The sequence below is a fragment of the Pipistrellus kuhlii genome, unplaced genomic scaffold (assembly GCF_014108245.1).
Source record: "Pipistrellus kuhlii isolate mPipKuh1 unplaced genomic scaffold, mPipKuh1.p scaffold_m20_p_23, whole genome shotgun sequence".
In the NCBI taxonomy this organism is placed as follows: domain Eukaryota; kingdom Metazoa; phylum Chordata; class Mammalia; order Chiroptera; family Vespertilionidae; genus Pipistrellus; species Pipistrellus kuhlii.
In genome coordinates, this window is record NW_023425522.1 from 10,032,927 (window position 1) to 10,047,895 (window position 14,969).

Consider the following 14,969-nt stretch of genomic DNA (forward strand, 5'->3'; position numbering starts at 1 on the left):
CTCTCCCTGCCCCTTTCCTCTCTGAAATCAATAAAAATATTTTTTAAATAAAAAATAAGCATGGTAATTTGCTAGAGAGTGACACGGATTGCAGTGGGGACTTGTTAAAAAGAAAGCCCTCTCTCAGCAGATCAATGATTGTCTCATCCTTGATGTTTCTCTCTCTCTCCCTTCCTCTCTAAAATCAATTTATTTTTTTTAATTTTTTAAGTCCTCTCTGAAGATGGCAGGATAATGTCATTCATACAGAATCAAAGGAAAGTTTCTCTAAGCAGAAGCAGCAACATGTGCAACAGCTCTGAGGTGGAAATGGGCTTGCTGGAGGACTAGTTTGGCACAAGGACAGAGGAAGAGAGGCAGAGTAATTGATACATGTGGTATGTGTCATGCTTAGAGAGGTGAATATGGATCAGATCATCCAGATTCTACTAGACAGAGGTGCAAAAATGGGATTTCATTTCATTCATATCATATCTGGAAGCTACTGAAGGGCTTTATGCAGGAAGTGACAAGAACTGACTTACAGCCCTAGCTGTTTTGGCTCAGTGGATAGAGCATCAGCCTGCAGCCTGAGGGGTCCCGTGTTTGACTCCAGTCAAGGGCACATGTCTGGGTTGTGGGCTCCATCCCCAGTGGTGGGTGTGCAAAAGGCAGCTGATCAATGATTCTCTCTCATCATTGATGTTTCTATCCCTATCCCTCTCCCTTCCTTTCTGAAATCAATAAAAATATATTTAAGAGGAAAAAAGAACTGCTTTATATTTGAGAAAACCGCTCTAGTTGGTGTGTGGAGAAGGGACTTAGAAGGGTGAGAGGGGATTAGGGAGAGCAATGAAGAAGCCATAGTGGTCTGGCCAGGTGGCTCAGTTGGTTGAGCATCACCCTGTACACTTATCAGGTTTGCTTCCCAGTTAGAGTACATACCTAGGTTTCAGGTCTGATCCCTGGTCAGGGCATACAGGATTGGCAATTGATCAATATTTCTCTTTCTCTCCCTTTCCCTCTCTCTAAAACACATGTGTCAAACACAAGGCCCGCGGGCCAAATCCGTCCCGCCAGGCCTTGCAATGTGGCCTGCACCACGCTGTCATCACTGCACTCCGCTGCGTTTCCATCACAATGACAGTTTATGACTGTTCAGTAAACCATTCGGCCCACGATTTAGGCTGGATTTTAGATTTTGGCCCCTTCTCTGATTGAGTTCGACACCCCTACCTAAAATCAATTAAAAAATAAAAAATAAAAAAAACACATATCCTCTGGTAAGGATTTAGAAGAAGGAGGAAAAGAAGGCATTGTAAGAAGCTATCATAACAGGCCAGGTAAGAGAGGATGGTAGGGGGGAAAAATAAAGATGGTGACTGGGGCCAGAATGGCCCTGTATTTTGTTTTGTTTTTAATATATTTTATTGATTTTTTATAGAGAGGAAGGGAAAGAGATAGAGAGCTAGAAACATCAATGAGAGAGAAACATCGACCAGCTGCCTCTTGCACACCCCCTACCGGGGATGTGCCCGCAACCAATGTACATGCCCTTGACCGGAATCGAACCTGGGACCTTTCAGTCTGCAGACCGACGCTCTACCACTGAGCCAAACCGGTTTCAGCATGGCACTGTATTTTGGAAGCAGAATGCCAGGACTTGAAGAAGGATTAGATAGAAGGCAGTACAAGAAGAGAAAAGAAGATCCTTGCACTTCAGCCTTGGTTTGACTTTTATTATATTCAAACTAGAGGCCTGATGCGCATATTCGTGCACAGGGCTCAGCCTTCACAGCTGCCCCAGCTTGCCTCTGCCACTGCCCTGGCCCTCACAGCCCTGGCTTCGTCCAGAAAGTTGTCCAGAAGGATGTCTGGAAAGATGTCCAGAAGTTCATTCAGCTGTCCAGTATAATTATCATATTACACTTTTATTATTATAGATTATTATTATAGCAGACTACAGGCCCAATGCACAAAATTGGTGCAAGAGTAGGCCTTCCTTCTCCCAGCTGCTGGCACCTGCTTTCCTCTGGCACCAGGACCCGGGCTTCCCTTGTAGCCCCAGCTTCATCCCGAAGGTCATCTGGTCTAATTAGCATATTATGCTTTTATTATCATAGATTATTAGATTATCTTTGTGCACAAAAAAGTTCCATTGTTATTTTTTTATATATATTTTATTGATTTTTTACAGAGAGGAAGGGAGAGGGATAGAGTCAGAAACATCGACGAGAGAGAAACATTCATCAGCTGCCTCCTGCACACCCCCCACTGGGGATGTGCCTGCAACCAAGGTACATGTCCCTGACCGGAATTGAACCCGGGACCTTACAGTCCACAGGCTGACACTCTATCCACTGAACCAAACCGGTTTCAGATCTATTGTTATTTTGATGTAGCATTACATTTATAGACAGTTTTCTGAGAAATGACATTTTTGAAAGATTTTTGAAGTATTGATTTGAGAGAGAGAAACATCAATGTGGGTAGCATCAACTGGATGCCTTGACCAGGGATGGAACCTGCAACCCAAGGCAAGTGCCTTGACTGGGAATCAAACCAACGAGCTTTTGGTTTATGAGACAACATTCCAACCAATTGAGCCACACCGGCCAGGGCAAGAAAAGACATCTTTATAGTAATGGTCTTTCTCACCTAGAATAGGGTATATCTCTTCCATTCTTGCTAGCTTTTATTATCTTTCTAACGTTATCTTGCTATTAGTGTCTTTTAATACAATAGTTTTCATTCCATGAAGACCACTTTCCTTTCAGTTCCAAAAGCACTTTAGATATGTAGCAATAAAGATCTCTTACCTTCTGGTCATGAACCTTTGACAAAAGTGCTTGACAAGTCAACAAGAAATGTTTAAATATTGAAAGAGGTGAGCAGTGACCCTAGGAGGTGGTGATAGAACTGAGGATGGGGAAGTGACAGCTGGTGGAAAAGGCCTGTGTTTAAACCTTAAAGATGATCTTAGACCATGCTGTGTGGCTCAGTGGTTGATCATTGACCTATGAACCAGGAGGTCACAGTTTAATTCCTGGTCAGGGCACGTGTCTAGATTGGGGGCTTGATCCCCAGGAGGGGACATGCAGGAGGCAGCCAATCTCATCATTAATGTGCTTATCTCTCTCTCCCTCTCTCTTCCTCTGAAATAAATAAAAATGTAAAAACAAAACCAAAAGAAAAAAGATAACAGAAACAGTCTTGTGTATGTTACTTTTTGTTGCATACAAAAGTGGAGGGAGGAGTGTGATGTTGGTTCATTTGGGGAAGATAGCGAGAGTAAGAAGAAATGGAAAACGCGATGGAAGAAGAAATACTGTAGCTCCTCACATCCAAAATGTCAAGTCATCCATCATCCTCCCAAAATCCAGTCAATTTTGCCCTAAAAATAACTCCAGCCTGGCCTCTCTTCTTCTTTCCACTCTGTGGCTCATCATCTCCCCTCGATTACTTTAGGCTACAACAGCCTTGCTACACTCCCTCCACCCTCCACATTGCCCAGAATTATCTTCCTAAAAAAGAAATCTCATCATGCCACTCCTTTGCTTTAAAAAATACTACTGGCTGAAACCGGTTTGGCTCAGTGGATAGAACGTCGGTCTGTGGACTGAAAGGTCCCAGGCTTGATTCCTGTCAAGGACATGTTCCTTGGTTGTGGGCACATCCCCAGTAGGGGGTGTGCAGGAGGCAGCTGATGGATGATCTCTCTCATTGATGTTTTAACTCTCTATCTCTCTCTCTTCCTCTCTGTAAAAAATGAATAAAATATATATATATTTTTAAAACACTACTGGTCTTAGCCTATTTGGCTCAGTGGATAAAGCATCAGCCTGCAGACCAAAGGGTCCCGGGTTCGATACCCGTCAAGGGCAGTACCTTGGTTGCAGGCTCCTCCCCAGGCTGGGGCCCTGGTCAGGGCTCCTGCAGGAGACAATCAATTGACATGTTACTCTCACATTGGTGTTCCTCTCTATCTCCTCCCCTCCCTTCCATTCTCTCTAAAAATTAATGGAAAAACATCCTCAGGTGAGTATTAACAAAAACAAACAAATAAATAAAGGTGACTAAATGTTTTCTTTTCATATATTTTATTGATTTTTTACAGACAGGAAGGGAGAGAGATAGAGAGATAGAAACGTCGATGAGAGAGAAACATCGACCAGCTGCCTCTTGCACACCCCTTACCGGGGATGTGCCCGCAACCAAGGTACATGCCCTTGACCGGAATCGAACCCAGGACCTTTCAGTCCGCAGACCGATGCCCCAACACTGAGCCAAACCAGTTTCGGCAAAGGTGACTAAATGTTTTTTAAAAATAAATAAATAACACTACTGGATCCATGTGTCCTCTTCCAGAGAAGCGCCTCAGTCTTGTTTCTTTTTTACCCTGTTCCACAAAATCCTTCACACTGCTCCAGGCTTCCTTCCCAGCCTTCTCTCTCCTGCTGTCTTACCACCACAAACACTTCAGAACAGGATGTGCCTTGCCTTTCCCTGTACTTGGAACGCCCTTTCTCAACTTCTGCCCACCATTTATAAAGATTGTCCTCAAATGTCCCCTCCCCTGGACAGCCCGCACTCCTCCGCCCTCACTCGGGCCAACCCCTTATAGTAGTTGCTTTGTCTTCCGAGTCATAACTCTATTGTAGCATTCCTGGGGTCCTACTTATTCATGTGTTTCCACAAGTATGCCAGGAAGGCAGGAGTCGTGTTCGTTCATGCCTGTGTCCCCATCGCCCTAGCATAGTGACTGGAACAAAGCAGGCCTGGATAGATGGAAGAAAGTTAGCTGCTGTGCGTGGATTGGAGCAGATGAGAGGTCCCGAGAAAAGTAGGCAAAGTAGTCCTGCAAAGATCAAAGACAGGCACCGGGGGGCGCTGACACACCACAATAAAGTGGGAGGGCCGGCCGAGAAAGCCGCAAGCCCTGGAGTAAGCGGTGCGCCCCGACGGCACGCATCTCCCCCAACGGGAACCGCTCGGCCACGTGTGCACACCCTCACCCTCCGCCCAGACCGAGCTTAAGTTCATTCTACAACCCCCACCGCCTCCTCCGTCCCCGCCGCCAACCCCCTCGGCCTCCACGGCCACCGAGAAAGCAAACAAAGAGGAGGAGACTCCCGCAGGGTTCTGGGTGCAGGGAGCCAACCGGAGGGCTCTATTCCCCGGGAAGGCGGGCGCCTCCGTGTAAGGGCGCCCAATCAGCTCCTAAGGGAGGGTTAGGATCGGGGAGAATGGGCGGGAAGAGCGGGGAGTTGGTAGGGATTCCCCCCCCCCGCTCCCCCCCAAAGAGGGGCGGGGCGAGGGCGGGGCGGAGCCAATCAGGGTGGGAGTCTCAGAGGCGAGGGCGGGCTTCGTGGCAGCGCGCGCGATCCGGGCTGACGCATCGGGCCCGGCTCCCCGGGATCCGGGGGCGGGAGCTGGGGGCGGGGAGAGGGGGCCCGGAGGGGAGGGGACAGCGGAGAAAGAGTCTGGGGCGCGCGTGCGCAGCGGCGTGGGGAGGAGCGGGGAGGAGCGGGGACCTGGCCGCGGACTGGGAGGCTGCGAGGAGGAGCGAGCCGCGGGCCGGGCGGGCGGCGGGCGCGCGCACCATGGGGGAGAAGCCCGGCACCAGGTAAGGGAGGTGGGGCCGCTCGGCGGGACGTGGGCGACGGCCCCGGGCGGGTGCCGGGACGCCCTACAGGCGGGGACCCTGGGGAGAGGGAATCGGGCGCCTGGAGGATAGGCAGGCATCTGGGGCCGCGCGCCTAGGTCCTCGGGGGCAGTGAGGGGGGACACGCATGCCAGGGTCCCTGCAGAAAGCAAGCGCTGAAGGGGGTCAGGAACCTGGCGTCTGGGTTCAGGCAGGGATGTGGGGACCGGCGGCGGCTCGGTGCTCCCTTGCAAGCTGCGATGCCCGGGCGGAGGAAGGAAGAGCAGGTGGCCGGTCCCTTGGGGTCGGATACGGGCAGGCTGGATGCCGGAAGGGGGATCCCCGTAGACTCGTGCTTAAGCCACTAGAAAGCCTTCTATGCAACACCCCACAGGCAGTGGGGCTGCCCCCACCTGTCCCCAGGGCCGGGTAGCTCAGCTTCCAAACTTCTGCCTTTCCCAGGGTTGCTAGGAGCAACAGCCTCGTTTTAAGAGAGCTGAGGACTTGGCGATCCTCCCCAAGTCTGGGCCTTTCTCCCTCTTCCCGCGGGTGAGGGAAGGAGGTATCTGCTCTGGGCACCCCATCCACTCCCCGGATGTTTTATGTGCAATCGAGGCTCCTTCCTTCCACGGGCACCCCGAGTTCTGGTTTTTGGTCTCTAGCACAATCCACTTCCTGTTGTGACCCAACACCTCCAAGGGGGCGGTGGGTGAATGCCTGAGTCCCTGGGGAGCAGGCACAAGAGGAAAAGAGGGGGGCTGTCGAGCTCTATCCAGAGGGGATCGGGAAGAGGGGCCTGGTCCTGAGCTGCCCCTTGTTCTGCAAAACATCACCATGTCAGCCCCACCGCTCCCCACCTAGAGGGTAGGAGAACCCAGGTCTCTGAGCACCAGGTCCAATCAGTATTGGACAGAGATAATCCGAGAAAGGATTGGAGTCCTGGATTTGGGGTTAAACAAACCAGAGAAAGGGGAAGTCAACGAGGAAGGAGGCCCCCCGATTTCCGTTACGTGGTTGGTGGAGGGGGGGTGAGAGAAGGATGGACCAAGGGGGCATTGCTGACTTGGCATCATTCCTCCCATCAAATTCTGGGCCACAGGAAATGTGGATAATAGCAGGAAGTGTGAGGGGGGCATCTGCTTCTGTGCCCCCCCTTTGGTCACCCCCACACTCCGCCTCCTTGGCCAGCTTCAGTATACACTTGCTGCCTCTCCCTCGCCTGGCAGGAGGCTGGCTGGGTTAGGATCCAGAAGGCAGGTGCCCTGCAGCTGCTCCAGGGCAATTACCACAAACTGACACTCCACTTGGCCAAGGGATTCGTAGATGTCACAGTCCTCTGCCAGGGCTCCTCATAGGAAGACACACTGGACAAAGGAGAGCCAGAAGCCAAGGCGAGGAAGAGCAATCAGACCGAGTGGGGACAAGGGGAGGGGTGCTCGTTCCAGCTGGCCACCTTATTTGGATGGGGATACCCTCCCCTTTATTGGACGGGGATACCCGGGGGACCTCCATAACCTCTGCTTGTGGCCTTTGCATAGCCTGGCCTTCTGGGAAGAAGGGGCAAGTAAAGAGGTTACAGCAGGAATGGGTGGTGGGGCTGGAGGGAGGGGAGGCCAGCTGGCGGGATTTCAGCCTCTCCTACCTGGGACCCTTCCCAGAGGCCCCCGAGGAGGCAGAGCGGAGTGGGAGGTGGTGCAGCGAAGGACAAGCCCATGGGTGGCCGGAGCGTCGGAGTTGCCAGCGACATCCCCACTGGTCCAGCCGTGGGTGGAGTCCAGGCCTGGGTTGTGTTAGCAGCTAGGAAGTGAATCCCTCTCAACCCAACACGCTTCATGCCAATTACAGAGGCAGGGGAGTGTCACAGATCAGCCACCAAGAGCATGTACTCGGAGCCAGACTGCCTGTTTGTCTACCATGTACACCGTGACCTTAGGCAACATTCTTGACCACTCCTGTGCCTCAGTTTCCTCCCTATAAGATAGGAATATTGGGACCTCCGTCGTTGGGTTATTAAGAGTGTTAAATGAGATAACACACATGGAACGCTTTAAATAGTGATGGGCGTACAGTATTCGCCCAGGAAATGTCAGCAGCAGCAGCAGCATTTCCATATGCCGGGCGTTGTGTCGGAGATACCTACGTGAATAAGGCCTCCGATGCTCACGGTCTCTCTAGTGCAGCAGACGGTACACAGCTAACTGCCCCTGCATAGTATCACGCCACAAATAAAACATAAACAAGCTATGACATGAACCCCCCCTCCCCCCCCAAAAAAAAAGGAGTGACCAGCGTCTGGGCTTGATCCCCTTTTTAAAGGAGGTGATACCTGAGCTGGATCCTGAAAGACAAAACACGGCTTTTAAGCTGCTGAGATTAGAGATGGGGAGAATGAGAGGTTAACGGAGTGGGTCCCACTTAGGTGGTGCCTAGAGGAGAAACCATTTTCAGGCAAAAGGCCGAAGCCATTCCTCTTTCAAGCCCTCCAGCTGTCTTTGAAGATGGAAAGAGGGTTAGGCCTCCTGCGGACAATAGTGCAACCTGCCCATTCAGGTCCCCCTGGGGGAGGTCCTCTGGGAGAGCCATGGTGGTTCCTGTGGCAACCAGTGGCTCTGGCCGTGGAGGAGGGGAGCCAGGGGAACGAGTGCGGGTGGAGGGGGGTTGCCGTGACAACCAGCTTTGAGGGGCTGCCAAGATGGGAATGTTAAGGACCTCCGGTTACCTTCCTGGGGGAAAGTGGGAGGGGGTAGGGCTGGACGAAGCCTCTGGGCAGGAATCCTGGGTGCGCCCTGCTTCCTCAGGATGGGGAGGGATGAGGTCCTGGCGCCCGGGTCCCTGCTGAGTCTGAGGGAGGCAGTGGGGTTTCCCTTTCTGTTTTGTTAGGGTCTTCAAGAAGTCCAGCCCTAACTGCAAGGTGAGTCTCCCACGGTGCTTCTCCTCCTGACCCTCCCCGGGCCCTTAACGAGGCCCAGCCTGCCCCGGATGATCCCCAGCCCCTATCTGCCCACTTCCTGTGACAGCTAAAAGCCAACTTCCTTCCCTCCAGAAGCCCCTTGCCACAAAAGCTGCTCCGCCTGAGCCAGCCACAAGGCTGGGTGGGGTCAGGCCTCGGCCCCTAAGCAAGACCAAGGGGGAGGAGCCAGAAACCCACGCCGCCCGCTCTCAGGCCTATTTACCCCGGATTCCCTCTCTGGCTGTGACCCACAAACCCGCACACACATCCGGTTGCTGTGCAGAGGTGCGAAAAGATATTAGGGAGGAGCTAAAAAGCATCAAAGTGGGGTGGTCTTCGAGGCCTCCCGCCACCTCCCTTCCAGCTTACTGGGCGGAACCAGGACTCCTGGACATCCCAGCCTGGGAAGACCAGGGGCAGGACGGCCCATGTGAGGCTCTGATGCCCTAGCACCCTCCTACCCCATCTTCCTGTGACCCCTCTCCATCCTCAGCTCACTGTGTACTTGGGCAAGCGGGACTTTGTAGACCACCTGGACAAAGTGGATCCTGTAGGTAAGTGTGCCCGCAAACGGGCCTCCTGTCCCCCAAGAGGAGAAGGTCCCGGGCCCGGGATCGGAGGACGGGTCCTGCCGGGAAACCAGCTCACGTGTCCCTTCCCTAGATGGCGTGGTGCTTGTGGACCCCGACTACCTGAAGGACCGCAAAGGTACTGGCCCCCAACCCTCGAGGCGCCAGGGGAGGTGGGAGAGAGTGTGAAGTGGGCTGGCATTGAGAGGGGCCCCGGAGAGATGGGGGGGCCGAGGCACAGGCCAGGCGTGGGATTCAGGCACGCCGTACGCCGCCCAGAAGCAGCAGCCGCTGCTGCTCGGTGGTCCGGGGAGGACTGGCGAAGGGGAGCTCCTGACCCTGCCTTGCCCTCCCTCGCCAGTGTTTGTGACCCTCACCTGCGCCTTCCGCTACGGCCGCGAGGACCTGGACGTGCTGGGCCTGTCCTTCCGCAAAGACCTGTTCATCGCCACCTACCAGGCCTTCCCCCCGACGGCCAGCCCGCCCCGGCCCCCCACCCGCCTGCAGGACCGGCTGCTGAGGAAGCTGGGCCAGCATGCCCACCCCTTTTTTTTCACAGTGAGGATGCCCCCCACCTTCCGCAGGGCAAAGGGGCCCGGGGCTGTGTTTGGGGCGTGAGGCACCGGGGTATGGGCAGATCTGGAAGACACAGTAAGGAGGGACCCTGGACCACCCCCACCCCTCCCTCCAGGGCCCTCCCTTCTCTGCCTCTTCCTGGGGCCTCTCCGTTTCCCTTCTCATCCCCAGGGCTTCTTCTCCAGCCTCTTAAGTGGAGATTGGGAGGAAGACTTGGGGGCTTCCAGCGGAACTGAGGTCTCCCCTTCCCTCTGCCACAGATACCCCAGAACCTGCCCTGCTCCGTCACCCTGCAGCCGGGCCCGGAGGACACAGGGAAGGTACGGGAGAAAGGGTCCCGAGGCCCGTGGGGCAGAGCGGGGCCCAGCAGGCCCCTGAGATGGGGGTGGGCTATCGGGAAGCCAGGATGGGGCGAAGGGCAGAGTACTGTTCCCCAGTGGACACGGCTGTGTTTGGGGCGGTCACTGCTCATGAGGGACCCTGCTCCTTGCTCTTGACCTGCATGTACCTGGGTATGAGGGCTCGCCTTGCACAGCCAGGGGGAAGCCTGTGCCAGGGGCCAGGCCCTGTGCTCCTCAGACCAGGATGGGGCAAGACCGAGGGAGGAGGGAGGGAGGGAAGGAAGGAAGGAAGCGGCGGTGGCGGTGACGGCAGGGGCCTTGTGCAAGGCCTGACCTTTTCTCTCCCTCCAGGCCTGTGGGGTAGACTTTGAGATCCGAGCCTTCTGTGCCAAATCGCTAGAAGAGAAAAGCCATAAAAGGTGAGGGACGCCACCTCCCCTGTGGTTGGCCCATTCCATCCCGGCTCCCTCCCGGGAGCCCCGGGCCCTGTGGGAGGCGGGAGTGGCTGCCTGGGTGTCTAAGGGATAAACCCTCACCCCCAGGAACTCTGTGCGGCTGGTGATCCGAAAGGTGCAGTTCGCCCCAGAGAAACCCGGCCCCCAGCCTTCAGCTGAAACCACACGCCACTTCCTCATGTCCGACCGGTCCCTGCACCTTGAGGCTTCCCTGGACAAGGAGGTGGGGTGTGAGAGAGCGACGCAGGCGCCACAGAGCAGGCCAGGCCCTGGGGGAGGGGGCAGCCACAGAGGCGGCTGCCTGAGCTAGCTGCGGAGAGGTGCCGTGGGCTTGGGTTCAGAGGGAAGAGGCCAAGCAATGTGTTGGTGTCTGGGCACACTGATAATGGGGCCAGTGCAAACAGCCGACTGATTTGCCCTCCTTCCTCCCCTCAAAAGCTGTACTACCACGGGGAGCCCCTCAGCGTCAACGTTCACGTCACCAACAACTCCACCAAGACTATCAAGAAGATCAAAGTCTCTGGTAGGAGGTGGGGGTTGGAATGCGGTCTGGTGGGAGGGAGTTGCACACAGGATCTGGCGTCCTCTCAGCTCGGGGCCCTTTCTCTGCCTCCTCCCGGGGCCTCTCCCCAGCCCGGCTCAAGGCGTTTAGGCCACGCCCGGCCAGCACCGACCTATGAACCAGGAGATCGGGGTTTGATTCCCAGTCTGGGATTCGATTCCTGGTCTAGGCACATGCCTGGGTTGTGGGTAGGGAACGTGCAGGAGGCAGCCAATCGGTGATTCTCTCTCATCGATGTTTCTATCTCTGCCTTCCTCTCTGAAATTAAAAAAAAAAAAAAAAAATGTATTTAAAAAAAATTTTTTTTAGGCCAAAACCGGTTTGGCTCAGTGGATAGAGCGTCGGTCTGTGGACTGAACGGTCCAAGGTTCCATTCCGGTCAAGGGCATGTGCCTTAGTTGCGGGCACATCCCCAGTGGGGGGTGTGCAGGAGGCAGCTGGTCGATGTTTCTCTCTCATAGATGTTTCCAGCTCTCTGTCCCTCTCTGAAAAAAATAAATTATATATATATATTTTTTTTTTTTTTCTTAAATTTTTAGACTGTCCCAGAGTGAGATACAGATCAGGCATTCACTACTACAGGGGGGACCAGAGGGTGGGGTGGGGTGGGAGTGGGGTGGGCTAGTCTTGTGGTCTGGAGTGGGTGGGGGCTAGTCTTGGCTCCATGCAGAGCTGCTTGTTCCTGCCCGCCTGCAGTGAGACAGTATGCTGACATCTGCCTCTTCAGCACTGCCCAGTACAAGTGCCCCGTGGCTCAGATCGAACAAGAGTGAGTATCAGAACAGCCCTGGGCCCCAGCCTCAGGGAGAAGAGTGGGCCCGGGAGGGAGCATGTGAGGTAGCGGGGGTGGAATTCTTCCCGAACCATCTCCACATTCAAGGCCATTCCCTCCTCAGGTGGCTCGGGGCTGTTCGCTTTCTTGAACAGCTTGAGCCAAAGCCTGCTCCCTTGTGACGTGTGCCCAGAGAGAAGGGGCTCGAGATGGGGGTGGGTGGGAGTTGCCCCTCACCCAACCCGGCCGCTCCCATTGTCTTGTCCCCCCCGTCCAGCGACCAGGTGTCTCCCAGCTCCACGTTCTGCAAGGTGTACACGGTCACCCCGCTGCTCAGCAACAACCGGGAGAAGCGCGGCCTGGCCCTGGACGGGAAGCTCAAGCACGAGGACACCAACCTGGCCTCCAGCACCATGTGAGGGGCTGCGTGGGCGGGGAGGGCTCTCGCGCAGCCCAGGCGACGGGCATTCATTCGGTGCCAGCCCTGTGCCAGGTTCCGTCCTAGGTGCCAGGCTCTGTCAGTAAACAAGAGACAAAGGCCTCTCACAGCCTGGGGGCGGGAGGACAGACAAAGCAGATACGCAGCACGTGGAGTGACCGGTGTTCGGGAGAGAAAGCAGGGCAGAGAGGGTGGAGGGCGTGTTAGCGTTGGGTGGCTGGGGAAGACGTATCCCGCGGGTGAGTTCTGAGTGAGAGCCCAAAGGAAGCAGGCCCTGTGGCCGTGCAGGGGGAGCGTTCCAGGCCGGAGCTGCAGGCGCAGACCCAGAGGCGAGCCGGCCTGTGTCTGCGGAAGTCCGCTGCTGGCCTCCCTGCGCCATTCATTGTGGCTTCCGCCAGGAGCAGCCCTGGAGGAAGGGCTGAACGTCGCTCCAGGTGCCCGTGTGCGGGGAACACAGGGCCCGGCCGCGGAGAGCGGGCCTCGAGGCCGGCACAGGGAGAGCGAGCGACACGCACAAGAGGAGCAGCTGGGCTTGGAGGGCTGGTGGAGAGCAAGGCAGCGCAGGGCTGTGAGGTCACCGGGATTCTAGCTTTTACTGGGGGAGAGGGGAGCAGCCACGGAGGGCGCTGCCAGAGGGCTGGCACGCAGCCTTTCCTGAGACAGCACAGCCTGTGCCGCTGGTGTGAGTCCGAGTCCTGCTCGGGGTCCCGTGGGAGCCCTACGGGCGGGCGGAGGTGCAGGGCCGTGGGCCACGATCCAGCTCTTCCCCCCAATTGCAGCGTGAAGGAGGGTGCCAACAAGGAGGTGCTGGGGATCCTGGTGTCGTACAGGGTCAAGGTGAAGCTGGTGGTGGCCCGCGGTGGGTGAGTGTGTCTCGGGCAGCCTGGGGGGCGGGGCTTGCCATGGTTTCCTCCCGCCCTGCGCCGTCGGCATCTCTTCACGCTGCCTCTCCCCCTCCCCAGGGACGTCTCAGTGGAGCTGCCTTTTGTTCTTATGCACCCCAAGCCCCATGACCACGTCAGCCCCCCCAGACCCCAGTCAGGTAAGCATGTCACCCCAAGCCCCCCAAAGGGAGGACCCGAAGCCAGACCAGTGGGGAAGGCTGGTCCTACCCACCCACCCACCCAGCTCTCCTCCTCCCCTCAGCGACTCCTGAAACAGATGTCCCTGTGGACACCAACCTCATTGAATTTGATACCAAGTAAGACCCTCATCCCCTCCCTCCCTACCTCTGACTCTTGCACAAAGATTCCCGTACCCTGCAGATCTACCTTCTACCCCTCCCCTGACATTTTTTTTCCTCTCTGGGGGGAGGGATGGTTGAGTCATCAAGTCCACTGCCCCTTTCTTCGTCCCCTCCTGCAAATACCTCCAGTCCCATTGCCGCTCTAACACCCCGGTCTGCAGGCGGAGGGTGGGAAGCTGAGCAGAGGGTCCGAAGCCCTCGCCTCAACCCCCCCTTTCCGCCTCCAAGCTACGCCACAGATGACGACATCGTGTTTGAGGACTTCGCCCGGCTTCGGCTGAAGGGGATGAAGGACGAGGACTACGAAGACCAGTTCTGCTAGGAAGGGGTGCTGGAAGAAGGGGGTGGATGGTGCTGGGAGGGGGAGGGGCAGGACCAAGACCCCCCCCCGCCCCCACTGCCACTGGGGTGGGTCCCTGCCCCTTTTCCCTTCCCCTCCTTCCAGCTTCCTCAACCAACCCCTCCCCTCCCCTCTCCCTCTCCTGTCCCAGCCCCTCCCCCCGTACGCACTGGACCCATCTCCTGTTGAACATGGGCATTAATTCTTCGACTACAGCTGTGCTGCCCCACCCCCCCCACCCCCCCAGCGGGTGGCAAGCTGTGTTCAGACCTAAAATTGTTGGAGGGGGGGGATGCTGAAATGAGGAGTGATAGTAGGAAAAGGGGGAAGGCACAACTGCACACTCAACCTCATGCCCTCTCGTCACCGTCTGCCTCCCACTCCTTCAAGCTGAGACCCTTTGCAGGGGGCAAAGCCACTTCTCTGTTTCTGAGCATAAAGAATAAACCTTTTCATAGGCCTGCGAGTATGTGTTTTCTGTGCGGCGTTGGAGGACTGTGCTCATCCGCGAGTCTGTTAGCTTGTGGGCGAGGACCTCATCTCTCCCCTCTACCCACATGGCACCTGGCCCGCCGGCTGTCAAGTAATGTTTATTGAGTGACTGGGCTGTAGCTGTGTTCCAAGGTAAACACCGAAACTTAATTTGGGCAGTCCAAACGCAAGGGCACAGTTTGGAAAAAGCCACAAAGTTTAGGCTCTTCCTGGTTGCGGCCCACACACACGTGCCCGCACGGTTCCCCCCTGCTGACCTAGTGTATCCGTTGCCACTGCTCCTCAGGTCACTCAGGCTGTCCCTCCCTGGGGCTCAGGGCAGCCTCGCCAGGCGGAAGTCACACTCCCCGTGGGGGCTGGTACTACATTCGGATGTGGAAGCCAAGGCTTTGGGCGGCCAGAGAGTCGTGCTGCCGTGGGCAAGTTTGAGCAGCAGCATCCAACTCTGATGCTCATCAGAGACTCCCTGGGGCTTGGCCAAAACCCGAGGCCAAGGTAGAGAGAGTTAACACTCCACTGACATTCCTCACCTCCACCACCCGCTGCCACTCCACAGCACAGGCTCCCTCTCCTTTTCCTCGTGAAGGCTCGTTCATCCCGTGAA

General features: G+C 55.9%; 1 protein-coding gene across 3 annotated transcripts; it reads left to right on the forward strand.

Moving 5' to 3' along the window:
• The first annotated feature begins 5,442 nt into the window (after window positions 1-5,442).
• On the forward strand, window positions 5,443-14,333 carry ARRB2 (arrestin beta 2). 3 transcript variants are annotated; one of them, XM_036452438.2, is made up of 15 exons: window positions 5,445-5,605; window positions 8,504-8,534; window positions 9,067-9,127; window positions 9,237-9,281; window positions 9,504-9,700; window positions 9,979-10,038; window positions 10,411-10,478; window positions 10,602-10,737; window positions 10,953-11,037; window positions 11,773-11,845; window positions 12,126-12,263; window positions 13,067-13,150; window positions 13,250-13,329; window positions 13,434-13,488; window positions 13,663-14,333. In XM_036452438.2, exons 1-15 carry the CDS (start codon window positions 5,583-5,585, stop codon window positions 13,853-13,855), a joined length of 1,329 nt encoding a protein of 442 aa, XP_036308331.1. In that variant the 5' UTR covers window positions 5,445-5,582; the 3' UTR covers window positions 13,856-14,333. The 3 variants fall into 3 exon arrangements, with proteins under 3 accessions (XP_036308332.1, XP_036308331.1, XP_036308334.1); XM_036452441.2 differs by having other exon boundaries at window positions 5,447-5,605; window positions 13,762-14,333; XM_036452439.2 differs by lacking the exon at window positions 13,067-13,150 and having other exon boundaries at window positions 5,443-5,605.
• The last annotated feature ends 636 nt before the right edge of the window (window positions 14,334-14,969 follow it).

What these genes read in the sequence shown, in the direction of transcription:
- ARRB2 (XM_036452438.2), top strand. Translation starts at nt 5,583, where the DNA reads ATGGGGGAGAAGCCCGGCACCAG. An exon ending in AACCTGGCCTCCAGCACCAT is followed by an intron (nt 12,264 to 13,066) that starts GTGAGGGGCTGC and finishes CCCCAATTGCAG; the next exon opens with CGTGAAGGAGGGTGCCAACA. An exon ending in CTGGTGGTGGCCCGCGGTGG is followed by an intron (nt 13,151 to 13,249) that starts GTGAGTGTGTCT and finishes CCCCCTCCCCAG; the next exon opens with GGACGTCTCAGTGGAGCTGC.